This window comes from Oreochromis aureus, linkage group 4 (assembly GCF_013358895.1).
Source record: "Oreochromis aureus strain Israel breed Guangdong linkage group 4, ZZ_aureus, whole genome shotgun sequence".
Classification (NCBI taxonomy): Eukaryota; Metazoa; Chordata; class Actinopteri; order Cichliformes; family Cichlidae; genus Oreochromis; species Oreochromis aureus.
Window position 1 is genome coordinate 14,242,381 of NC_052945.1, and position 12,141 is coordinate 14,254,521.

At 38.4% G+C, this 12,141-nt stretch overlaps 3 protein-coding genes across 3 annotated transcripts; 2 read left to right on the forward strand and 1 right to left on the reverse strand.

Annotated features, from left to right (window-relative positions):
- The first annotated feature begins 1,180 nt into the window (after window positions 1–1,180).
- LOC116325212 (tetraspanin-10) lies at window positions 1,181–3,448 on the forward strand. Its single transcript, XM_031746041.2, has 3 exons — window positions 1,181–1,305; window positions 1,413–2,005; window positions 2,141–3,448. The coding sequence occupies exons 1-3, from the start codon at window positions 1,216–1,218 to the stop codon at window positions 2,439–2,441; spliced, it is 984 nt and encodes a 327-aa protein (XP_031601901.1). The 5' UTR covers window positions 1,181–1,215; the 3' UTR covers window positions 2,442–3,448.
- A 34-nt stretch (window positions 3,449–3,482) lies between these two features.
- Window positions 3,483–5,355, reverse strand: LOC116325213 (retinal cone rhodopsin-sensitive cGMP 3',5'-cyclic phosphodiesterase subunit gamma-like). Its single transcript, XM_031746043.2, has 4 exons — window positions 5,261–5,355; window positions 4,171–4,341; window positions 4,042–4,082; window positions 3,483–3,886 (listed from the first exon to the last, which is right to left on the reverse strand). The coding sequence occupies exons 2-4, from the start codon at window positions 4,323–4,325 to the stop codon at window positions 3,810–3,812; spliced, it is 273 nt and encodes a 90-aa protein (XP_031601903.1). The 5' UTR covers window positions 4,326–4,341; window positions 5,261–5,355; the 3' UTR covers window positions 3,483–3,809.
- Window positions 5,356–7,058: 1,703 nt separating this feature from the next.
- Window positions 7,059–11,791, forward strand: ccdc137 (coiled-coil domain containing 137). Its single transcript, XM_031746025.2, has 6 exons — window positions 7,059–7,228; window positions 7,440–7,585; window positions 7,685–7,892; window positions 9,131–9,213; window positions 10,311–10,390; window positions 10,485–11,791. The coding sequence occupies exons 1-6, from the start codon at window positions 7,158–7,160 to the stop codon at window positions 10,683–10,685; spliced, it is 789 nt and encodes a 262-aa protein (XP_031601885.1). The 5' UTR covers window positions 7,059–7,157; the 3' UTR covers window positions 10,686–11,791.
- Window positions 11,792–12,141: the final 350 nt, after the last annotated feature.

Genomic DNA, 12,141 nt, shown 5'->3' on the forward strand with positions numbered 1-12,141 from the left:
GGAATAATTTGTAAGCTTTTTACGTTAACACATTTTAAATTTAACTAAAACTGAATTGACACTTCTACATTTCTTTCACTTTATGTAAAACATCCCCCTGTAATTTCCTCCATTGAGTTCATCATATTTTGAAGGCTGACTGAAATTACACATTTCAAAAACTTTACTCATTTGATGTGTTTTGTGGACTTAAAGAGGCACGTGCATCATTATTAGAGGCTGACTTGTTTTTTTGTGCAGTGTGTGCAACATGATATCATATAGAAGTTAGTCTGAACACAACTAAGTTCACAAAGGAATGCCAGATGCTGTTTCTGATTAAAAACTCCAGGACCAAACATTTTACTCAGTCTTCTGAGAAGTTCTGAATTCCTCTTGGTTAGTAAAGTGTGTTTTATATTGAATAAATATGACAATTCATTTGCTTTTCTGTTCTTTATCTGGGATTATTCATGCCATACGTTGGAAGAGTCTCGGTTTTCTGAACTTTTTGTAAACGTTAGAAGAAAATTTCATTATAAGTTCTTGTGCATGATACCTGACTGCATGGCCAAACAGCTCTAACTAGTGAATGTTTACCTTGACAGATATAATATGATTAGTGTCTGTTAATCCAGTGATAAATGTTAAGTTGCATAACCAAAAAAAACAAATGCACCTGGAAAATCTTCATTATAAAAGCACGAAAACTGGTAATCTACAGTATGTAGATTTTGAAACTTGAAACTGGTTTTAGTGGTTGCCCAGCTGCTACAATGTTGTTTCTTGTTTGAGGCCTAAAACACATTTTCCAGGTTTCTGGAAAATTAAAGCAAGGATTTTAAAATATGTCTTTTACTTTTTTCCTATCGTGATAATCACCACCAGGAGACATTTTTGTGAGTCTTTGACCCATGGGTCCCACTGTAGGGCAATATATTATCCTTTCCGGGTCCTGCTTTAAAGCACGTGAATAAATGAATAAAAAGTACCTAGTTCTATTCAAATGCCCACTTTTGTGTGTGTGTGTGTGTGTCTCCGACACGCTGCGACACCCTTTTAATCCCCTCACTGTGACTCTCACATGATGAAGAAATCCCACCCCTGAGGCTAAGCACAGCAATGGTTACTCCAGCTCAGCTCACATGCTTTTCTGTATTGTAGCAAATGATTGCCCTGTGTTACATTTTAGCCTGTGTCATTCTGACCAGCTGATGTTTCCCAGTGGTTGACAAGATGAGGAGATTTTTGCCAACAAAAAGATTCCCTTGGCCATGGCTGAGACGAGATGCTACTCCGAATGAGACCAGTCCACTCTTACCAAAGGTAGGTGTGTTACTGAGTTAGTTTGAGAATACTTTGTTCCTCTGTTGACCTGTAGTTACATTTCTGGGGTGGCTTTAATTTTTTGTGGCATTCTTGTGTGTCTAAAGGCAGGATCTACAAAAAACAATGCCGAGGAGCTTGCCTTGGTCACTACTGATTTTCAAGCAGGGACGAACAGTGGACAGGAACACAACAGTCCCACAGATGCAAGGATCCATCCCTGTTACGGTTATTCTTTCATGGACTATTTCCTAAAATACTTTCTGATCATGTGCAATCTGTTGTTCACAGTTCTGGGCCTGCTGATTCTTGCTCTGGGGGTTTGGGGTCTCATTAGCAAGGAATCCTTTGCTCAGGAGAAGATCAGCAGTATTGGCACTGACCCAATGCTGGTAGTTCTGAGCGTGGGCTTTCTGCTCACTGCGCTGTGCCTGTCAGGCTGCGTGGGTGCCCTAAGAGAGAATCGCTGCTTGCTGAAGCTGTTCTCAGCCACGGTGCTGGTGCTCATCGCAGCTCAAGTCATCGTCGCCATTGTGGCCCATACTCTACAAGATCAGATTGAAGGTAACTTGCGATCCGGGATGTTAGTTGCCATGGCACGGTACCAAGATGATCTGGATCTGAGGTTCATCACAGACGAGATTCAGTCAAATCTGCAGTGCTGTGGGGTGGACAACTACAGAGACTGGGAGATTAACATGTGAGCAACTTGGAAATCTTTTTTTTTTACTTTTTTGAAAGTAAATCAAAGCCAGTTGGTCACGATGTAGGAATGTGTTGAAGAAGTTAATGAGCTGTGAAGTTTTTTTATTGGGTTATTTTTCCCTTTCTTCAGATATTACAACTGCTCAGCTCCAGGAGTGCTGGCCTGCGGCGTCCCTGCAACATGCTGCGTGGATCCATTGGAGAACGGCACAGTGTGGAACTCTCAGTGTGGTGTCGGAGCCCAATTACTGGATGAGTTTACTGCTCAGAGTGTGATCTTCCTGGGAGGTTGTCTGGGGGAAATCTTTCGATGGATCGAGCACCATGAGGGCCTGATAGGAATAATTGTGACTGTCGTGTTTGGGGTCCAGATTCTGATATTATTTATTACCATACGACTGCTGGAACGCATCAATCGTCATAAAGTATAGCTATAACACAGAGCGATGAATACAGCAATATGCTGGTCGGGGTTTAATGAGTTCTGGCTGTGCTTAAATTCTGGCATCATTTGTCAATCATTTAAAACAACCTGACCTTAAACACAAAGACTGAACTTTTGCAAATGGAAATGAGACATAATTTAAATGAGGAAAGCAAATTCCAACACAAATTATCCCCAGAAATTGTTTTACATTTTGAAAATGCCTGAGAGTTTAAGAAAAAAAAAGTATTTCAGTTAAAAGTTAACTGCAGCTTGGCGATAGCTATCACCTCTTTTGTGTTAAAAAAAAAAAAAAAAAAGCAAAAAACTTTTCAAGAACATTTACTCATTGGCCACTTCATTAGGTACACTTGTTGAACTGCTCATTAACTGAAATATCTAATCAGCCTGAATAGGGAAGAGGTGTGATTTGAAAGATGAACCATATCAGATAGATTTTAACTTCACCAGCGTGGGTCAGACCAAGGAAAGTGTGTATCTGTGTGTGTGTTTTACGGGACAGTAGTGACACTATCACCAAAACGGGTTTTTTTTTCACCACATGTGCCCAAATCCTTCAAACACACACACCTCCTGATATTTGAAGGATTCTTAGTGAATCTCAAAATGGTGAAACAGTTCAAAGGCATAGGAGTGATTTTAAATGGGCCACCTCAGAATAGAGGTCCTGCAGATTAGATCTGCATCTTCATCACAAGCACCTACAAAATAACAAAATATTCTAAAAACAAAAATGGAATTCATTTATTCTGAGCTGAGATCAGAATAAATGGAACAGCTCAAAAGAAGGATTAGAGAAAAGCACCTGAACTGCCTTTTAATTCATTGACTGAGAGTGGACAGCCTGCTGCAAATATGTGAAACACATGTGCAAGTCCCACACATGCAAGGTTTCCTACCGCTGTTTTGAATGAACTGACTAATTTGCTAAAAGCAAGTTTTGTGTTCTGAGTGTTAACGAATGTTGAAGGACAAAATAAATAAAAGGACAAAATCAAATCACTGAAATTGTGTTAAAAATGTCAACATTTATTCAAGAGTTTGATTAAATATGATAAAGACAGTGCTGACGATTGTGCAGGAACCAAGCTAACAGAGTTCTAGCTAAAACCACAGACTCAAGCAATGACGCGAGAACACATTCGAGATACACGTTTTGTGAACATGGCAGCTTGAGATCATTATGAAATTAGATTTACAATAAAAAATATGTAAGACAAAAAACAACATTCACAGTATGCAGACATATAAAGACACCTTTCCAGCCAGTACTGACGATCCAGATTATTGAAACTAAATACTGAAATTTAAAATTTGCCACATTTATTTAAAAACAACTTCACAGCAGAGATAATCAGATGATGCCATACTGGGCAAGCTCATGTAGCTCTAGATGGCTGTAAGCCTCCCATGGGCAGATTACAGTGATGTCTAAAAAAAAGAATAAAAAACAAAGAGAAGAAAACAAAGTTGTTTTTTTGTTTTGTTGTTTTTTTTAAAAAAAAGGAAAAAAAGTTGCATCGTGTGCATGTGTATGTAAGTAGGTTTTGGTTATGTAACCATCTGACTTTTATATTTTTACTTACCAGTTCCAAGACCTTCCATTCCTGGGATCTCCTCTCCAAAGCTGGTGAGGAAAAAAAAAAAACAAGCTTTACTGGAGGACATCTGACAAACTTAGATGACTCGTGGGAGGTTATCAGAAAGAAACATACCCAATCACTCCTCTTTTGGGAGGCTTGCTCTTGAACTGCCGCGTGTTCCTCTGTTTGAACTTGGGTGCAGACTTGCATGGGGAGCCGGGGGCCGTGGCTCTGAGGGGAGCTTTGTTCCCAGTCTTTCCTTCGGGTTTGGCCACCTCCAAATTCATGCTTCTGTTGTTTCAACTACAAAAGTCACTGTGTCATTAAAAAGCCCGAAACAATGACTGAAACAGTTATAAAATCTTGTGACGTAATTATCCTCATATCAAGACAAGAAAGGCTCTGAGCCATGTGCTCATGTTACTAATCAAACATTAGTCATAATCAGATTACTGTGAGGATGTGCAGTGGCTTCCAGATTTACACAGACAATAGCTTGAAATAGTTATTTATTTATTTATTTTCACAATTTAAAAAAAAGGAAAAACAGTAATGCAATTTGTATGTAAATGTGCATAGATGTAACCACTTATTTTAAAAAAAAGATGCAAAGCTGAAAGAGTCCAATAAATATAACCTGTGTACAAAACATAACTACATAAACGATAAGTTCTGCTTTTGCTCTAAGAGGGAGTCATGCTTACACAAATACACACAATGATCACTCTATTCAACAATTTCATAAGTTTGGCTTTTTTAATCATTGTTAGAAATTCAGGTCATGGTTAAAGGCGGTCATATATTGCTCAGCGACTCTCACTTGTTGCCATTTCCATTATGCAAAACAAAGGTGTGACAGAAAATTAGAAACAATTAGAAAGCACCTCAATGCTTCTTATAATGTCCCTGATATAATCTAGTCTTCCATATGACTGAATTAACACCTCATTAACTGCATTAAAATTTATATTAGGCAATAGGAGAGATTGAATTTCTTTTCCAATTAATTTTGCATTGCATATTATTTATTAAATACCTAGTTTTTAATTAATAATCTAATACTACATGCCTGGATGATACAGAAACATACTACCAAGTAAAGTCCAAATAAAGATGGAAAATTTTATATAAGAATAATAAATTGCATGTGATAAAATGAGCCACTAAGTCCAAAAAGAGAAAGAGCATTCAAAAAAAGATCTAATCTGTTGTTTCAACTCACCACTTGTGTTGCTTCTCTTGGTAGCTGATTATGATGGTAGTGTCCAAGAGGTCTGAGTTGCTGTTAAATACTGTTGCATTAAGTTGCATTAGTGCAGTCCTTTTATACAGCACAGACTTAGAGACGATTATGACGCCACCTGCCAACAAACTGATGATTCCATCATCACTTGTACCCAAGCAGATCATTGATGAGGGATTGGCCGACTGGCATTCAGCAGGAGGGGGGCAGCAGTTTCCTGTTCCTGAGACTGTCCTGAACAGACTTTTTGTCCTGAAGAAACAAATGATGAGGATTCTGAACAGGCATTATTTGAGTATTTTATCAGTAACCTCTTCAAATATATTCAAATGTAAGCACTGAGTTATGGAGTTTTCTCAGGATATAGCTAATTATTATCACCGTTTTTCTGTTATGCCCAAATGTTATGTAACACCTGAAGCCGAGAACTTACTAGGGTGAACCGTGACATTCTCCTTTCATCAGCAGTCTCTCAGATTGAGTTGCATTATAGCTGCTAATCCAGCCCAGCCTCCTTCCATCACACAGGTAAACACACCTGCTCCATTCATGTGAAGGTTTACTACAGCGTCGCTCTGTAATCTGTACTGCTGATGCATGTTGTTCAGGCACATGTATGGACACTAACTCCTCATGTCACCTGTACAAAAAAGAAGTCTGAGATTAGTGGATATATTCAATAGAGCAAATCTGTCTAGCTACAGTACACTAAGGAGCCAGCTGTGGTATTTTAATTGAAGGTTGTTTCATTGAAGCTTGTTTATTATGTTCATTATAAGAAACACATGCCTTTTTTTCTTTGTATTTTTGTATTTTGTCTAGCTGATCAATCAAATGATATTTATTTCTGATGAAGAAATGTAGAGTTTACTCTTCACATTGTTTACTGGACAGAGCCACTTATTGATCTCCATGACTGTTACATATTATGTGACTGCTGTCCAAATCATATGCATAACTTTGTAGATTCCAAACCATATATGATTAAGAGCTTGGTCTAGATCAGGGGTGGGCAGTTAATAAGGGCCCACATTCATCACCTAAATGTAACATCTACTCTTACCAGAGGCAGTTTAATTACAGGAGAGTCTGGGTAATGAGCTACCGGAACTTTTTTTTTTTTTTTGGTAATTTTACACATTTATCTGTTTATTTATATTAATTTAAGCCCAAAAAGTCATGTTGGCAGATTTTTCTTTTATCAAAAGTACGTCTTCATGATGTAGAAAAACTAAGACTAATTGTAGAAATGTCACTTATTTTTCTTATACTGAGATATTGCAGGGATTAAATTTCCATTAAAAACTTCTTTACACTGAGAGAGGGGGGATATTAACCATTCCAGCCCATTTAAAGATAAAGTGGGTTGTCTGAACGACGTTAAACGAGTTTGACCCAATGTTTTCCACACTCACTGGCTAAAACAGGTGTAACGATGCCCTCTAGCGGTGGCTGGAAGAAGAGCCGTTTAATGGAGTGACCAATGACTGTAGAAAACAGTCATTGGGCGTGACTGGCTCTGACAGGAAGCGTCTCTTGAGCCAATCAGGTTTGATCAAAGATCGTCTTATGTTTCATGTGTGTCACTCTGCAATAAAATTACTGTACGTCTCATTAATTAAAGTGATTTTAAAAAAAAATGACAATACATATTTATTTCATTAAATCAGTTTTTTTCACAGAGCAAGAGTTTTATCACGAAGCTCCCAATCTGTTTTCAATATGCCAAACTTGTAAATCGTGTTTTGGTACCTGAAAAAAAGTGGAGTGAGATGTCTGTCCTGTACTCCGTGCCACCGGTAGAGTTTCGGTTGACGTCTGAGCACAGTGCTCCACGTGTTTTGTTTTGTTATTCATTCGTGTAAATTATTGTAGCATGGGGAAGAATAAGAAAAATAAAGTGCCCGATTCGGGGAAACAAGTGGTAAAACCTGGACAACGTCAAAGGTAACATAAAGAAGCTAATGCGTAATGGAAAATGTGCTAGTTAAGCTAGTTAGCAACAGAAGCTAGCTGATACTGACTCCCCAACCCAAGTTGTGAGCGATCAGATTAAACCGGACTTGTTAAAATTTTAAGTGGGGACTTGTGTCTGCAACTAAACATGTTTGCTTTTTGTTTTTTTCTGTTTCCTGTCTGTATTGTGTCCAAATTTCAGTAATACCAAGCTCCAGAGAGATGGTAAACCCAAGAAAGCCAAAGAGGTGGACCACATTGAACACATCCCCTTCAAACTACGAGAAATAATGAAGGCCAAGGACAGAATGAAAACTGGGTCCCTAAAAGTCAAAAAGCCGAAAAAGGGTATAAAAAAAAAAAAGTTTCTAAATATTCATTTTAGTGTCGTGACTTTGTGTATAACTAATAAAGACTGTGTTGTGTCTTTACCCATCTCACTTGAAGATAAATCCGAGTGTTTTCTAGATGGAGACATACCTGTCCCACATTTCAAGAGGGGTAAACAGGAAAGCGTGAAAGCTTACGTGCAGCGGATGGAGCGTGAGACAAAACATGTCATGTTCCTCTCCAAGAACCAAGTAGACAGAAAGCCTGAAATGGATGCAAGCGAACAAGAGAGGCCTGCACACTGCAGATCTGACAAAAAGAAGGAGTGAGTACACTTTAACTTTAAACTAAACCCCATCCTTATGTAGTAGGTTTCATGGCATAGCTTGTGTTCACTTATTCTGATTTGTGACTGGGTTTCTTTGTCAGTGTTTTGGCACTGATATTTTTATATGCATGACATGGATTAAATAACAGTAAAGTATTAAAGAAATGTGTAAATTTTTATCAAAGTTCCTGATCCACAAACTCATGACATGAAGAAAAGCAAACGTTGTAGCTGCTCCATCCGTCACCATTTGTTTGGCACAGCAAAAAATCTGCAGTAATCCTGTTTTATTAAAACATGCAGATGAGCTGTTAACTTAGCCTGATACCGTGCTATAAAAAGGGTTATATAAAATGGGCAGCCGTCCTATTTTACATAGAAGAAATACCTGCACCAAACAGGGGTGAGTCTAAGGCAGGGGTGGGCAACTCCAGGCCTTGAGGGCCGGTGTCCTGCAGTTTTTAGATATCACTTTGAATCAGCTGTGTCAAGGACACATCTAAAACCTGCAGGACACCGGCGCTCGAGGCCTGGAGTTGCCCACCTAAGGGGATCTGTAACACTCATCTAGTGAGTCTATAACAGCATTATAACATCTGTTTTCAGCAGCACAGAATCTTTGCCCTATGTTTGCCCTGTGAAAGCACAGGGCAAACTTGAAAATGCTGATTTACCTGCTTCTCTTCATTGCAGCAACCACTTTCTCTTTTAAAGCCTTACAGACAAAAACTCGCTCTTCGCTTGACTTCTTCATACTTAAACAGGCAGACACACATGCACAAAAACTCAAAAACATGAACACAAAACAAATCTATCTGATCCCAGAAATAAAGCTTTGCCAGAGAGTACTTTAGAGTTTTTACATATTTTTGCATTTAAGAAAATGTTATTCTTGGGGTTTTTGTTGTTTTGTTTTGTTTTTTCAAACAATTAAATTTGATCTGACATGTAAATACAGTCAAAGGGTTTAGGTTTTGTTGTTTTTCTGACAGGTGTTGTGTGCAGCTAAACTTTAAAACACTGCAAGTTCTAAAATGGAAACCAATGAACAGTTCATTTTGAAAGACCTGTGTTTTTACTCTTTTGAATATTTATTATTGCTCATTAATAAGACAAAAGTATTTCTTATCCGATTAATCGATGGAACAATCAATAGATTACTCGATTACTAAAATAATCGATAGCTGCAGCCCGACTGTCAAGTGTTAATACCTGCTGATTTTTTTTATTTGCAGGTATGGTAAAATGAAGCTACAGAAGCTACAGCAGAAAAAGGTGAACAAACAAGAGGACATGATGGAAGAACAGATGTTTGTAGGTAAGAATGAAGGTTTTACAAGGAAATATGCTTATACATGCAAACAGTGTTCCACAATTTGGAGCATTGTTCTTTAGGAGATGGGCTCTGTCTTTGACTATCACTCTGTTTGGTACTAAAAGCAAGAGGTAGCATTTACCAGATATTATTTTTATTGTCAACATTTCTTTTAAAGTCTGGGTCTTTTTGACATATTTGAAACACTAAAGGTCTTCAACACAGCACTTGTATCAGTAGCATTTCTTTTTTCGTAATATACCATCTACTGGGTACACAAGGGTGCAGAGTAAAACCAAATGATGCAAAACCAAATCACCTGAATTGTAGTTCCCCGTGAAATGAGATGATGTGTTCCTGGTGTAAGCCACAATGGATGCAGTGTTTAATGCCTTCAGTTGACACAAAAAACAACCACAAACTTACCGTTTCTGCTCATCTTTTCTGTTGGCGCCCTCATAAATCTACACTGTTTCCTACATAGAGGGTGGGAAGAGCATTTGCATCTCTGAGGTTTACAAGAAATGGTCCAAAAAAATATGTGTATATATATCTTTGTGTGTGTGTATAGATAGATAGATAGATATAGGGTATAGGGCCTTTTTTGGGGCCCTTTTAGACCCAATTGAGCAATGTTTAAAAACAGCAGCCTACCTGAGTATAACCACATTCTACACATCTTATGATGGCTCACAAAGCTCTCAAAGCGGTTTTTTGAATATGACAACAAGTTCACTGTATTCAAATGGCCTCCACAGTCCTCAGAACTCATAATAGACCAGGTGATGGAACAGGAAATTTTATGGATGTGCAGTCCACAAATCTTCACCAATTGTGTGGCGCTGTGATGTTAGTATGTACCAAATTCTCTGTGCCATAAATTAAGGCAGTGCTGAAGGCAAAACGGGTTTAAGCCATTATTAGGACAGTGTAGCTAATAAAGTGACCAGCAAGTGTAAATCAGGTGTTATGGTTAAAAGTTGTTGGGCTATACAAACATGGAAAGTGACAAGAAGTATTTAATTAAGGCAGCTTAACATGGCAATGGTGAGTAGTCATAAAGAATTCCCTGTAGTTAAATGATGGCTTTTGTTTTGTAGATGATGTTCCTTTTGGTGAAGTTACAATGGCCCCTCCATCTTTGAGTGCCAAACCAAGGAAAGCTGAAGTCAAATCTCAGGTAATCACACCGTGCATTGATCACGTGATCTCTTATCAAACCATGCAGATGGTTCAGAAAATCCTATCTCCTTTTTTTCCATTTCATTGTACAGAAAGCATCAAAGGAGCTGCTCCTAAACTCACTTCTTGGCCATACTGCAGTCTCCACTACAAAGCCCTCCATGGCCAAACAGAGAATCATGGAGGAGGAGCGGGAACGAGCAGTGGAGGCATACCGTCAGCTTAAGAAACAGAAACAGCAGCAGTACGAAGCTAGGACTGCAAGCATGAGAAAACTCAAAAGCCTTCATTGATGTCGCTTTTCACTCAGCTCATCTGCAGCTGCATGAGCAGCGGCGCTGAGCAGTGATCTGTAGAAACTGTCTAAATAAGATGGAGAGCTAACTGCAATTGAGATGAATATCAGGGGAAACTTTATGCATCCACAGACCACTGTTGGGGGCTCCTGTAGCTCAACAGGTACAGCAGGCTGTTTGCTTTTCATGAAACTGGCAACATACCACTCCCCCGCCCGCACTGTCTAAAAGAGGGGAAAAATATGTAGTATTCAAATGTCCGTGTGTGCATGGGTGGATGTGGCGGTTAGTTGGGAAAACTAAAAGGGCACTGTATAATTCCATTTTATCTTTAGGTACACTAAACAACACCTGCCGCTTTCATAACGTTTTTAATTTAAAAGAGTGAACGGCTTTCCAAGTGCCTTGTAACACTGCAGAGTGATTGCCCATGTCCGATGGAAAATACATGGAGATATTTTGCCTATGCTGATTTGTCACCCTTGGAACTCCCACGTATTTCATCATTTGTATTTACAGTCTTTTCATATTTGCATGTTCAGGTAACCAAATTCTGAGATCGTCCGTCATGTGATGGACAGTAAAATCATTAAGGTTCTTTCAAAGTAAAGATGATCCTCTGATTGTTTTTAGTGGTCCCACTAGATGGCGCTCCTCTTGTACACAGCCGACAGAACGTGCTCATTAAAAATGTATTATTGTTGGTGCCATATTATATATCGAAGTATTTTATGTTTTTGTTAAATGGTTGAGTGGTAATGACTGCATTTTATATAGAAAATGTAAATAACATGCTGAGAGAAACCATGAGGTTATTTATTATTAGATGTTTTTGAATATTTCCATGCTCCTCAACAGATGTTTGCTGTTTGTTGTCATATTCCCTGGTTTTTTTTTTCCAGAGCATTTGGATAAATCTGGAATTGTCATCCACATTGCTGTTCAGAAACACCAGCTGAAAAAACAAATATCCTCATGAGGCCTTTTTAGCTGTTCTTGGGTTTTAAACTCCTTTGCAGCTGCTGTTTTCAGGGTCCAGTATTAACCTTGAATTTAAGCAATAAAGGCAGTAAGAATAAAATGCTGTTTGTTTCTGTTTGTACCTCTGTGATTGCGTCGGTCTTGGGATAAATGACATCACATTAACCTTTTTAAATGTGCAACATTTATTAGAGCCTGGCACAGCTATTTATATTTGTAATCCTTCAAAGGCTTTACAGTTATGAACGAAGCCATTGTTTAAATATTTGCACATGAGACAGACTGCGCATATTCAAATCTTTGTTCAAAAACTTTCAAAGCGTACTATCTAAGGAATAAAAACCCACATTGATAATATATTGCAATAGTGATCGACTGAATAATATGACCAGATGGTGTCAATACTGAATTCCTCTTATCTGGTTCGTGGGTCCAATCACTGCTGGTAAAACCCTCAGTCCATGTTTGTCCT

Excerpts from the sequence above, each read along its gene's own strand:
- LOC116325212 (XM_031746041.2), top strand. The coding sequence starts at position 1,216 with ATGAGGAGATTTTTGCCAACAAAAAGATTCCCTTGGCCATGGCTGAGA. Across the intron at positions 1,306-1,412 it reads CCAGTCCACTCTTACCAAAG|GCAGGATCTACAAAAAACAA; the intron begins GTAGGTGTGTTA and ends GTGTGTCTAAAG. Across the intron at positions 2,006-2,140 it reads AGAGACTGGGAGATTAACAT|ATATTACAACTGCTCAGCTC; the intron begins GTGAGCAACTTG and ends CCCTTTCTTCAG.
- ccdc137 (XM_031746025.2), top strand. The coding sequence starts at position 7,158 with ATGGGGAAGAATAAGAAAAATAAAGTGCCCGATTCGGGGAAACAAGTG. Across the intron at positions 7,586-7,684 it reads AGTCAAAAAGCCGAAAAAGG|ATAAATCCGAGTGTTTTCTA; the intron begins GTATAAAAAAAA and ends TCTCACTTGAAG. Across the intron at positions 9,214-10,310 it reads GGAAGAACAGATGTTTGTAG|ATGATGTTCCTTTTGGTGAA; the intron begins GTAAGAATGAAG and ends TTTGTTTTGTAG.
- LOC116325213 (XM_031746043.2), bottom strand. The coding sequence starts at position 4,325 with ATGAATTTGGAGGTGGCCAAACCCGAAGGAAAGACTGGGAACAAAGCT. Across the intron at positions 4,083-4,170 it reads CCCAAAAGAGGAGTGATTGG|CTTTGGAGAGGAGATCCCAG; the intron begins GTATGTTTCTTT and ends TTTCCTCACCAG. Across the intron at positions 3,887-4,041 it reads AATGGAAGGTCTTGGAACTG|ACATCACTGTAATCTGCCCA; the intron begins GTAAGTAAAAAT and ends TCTTTTTTTTAG.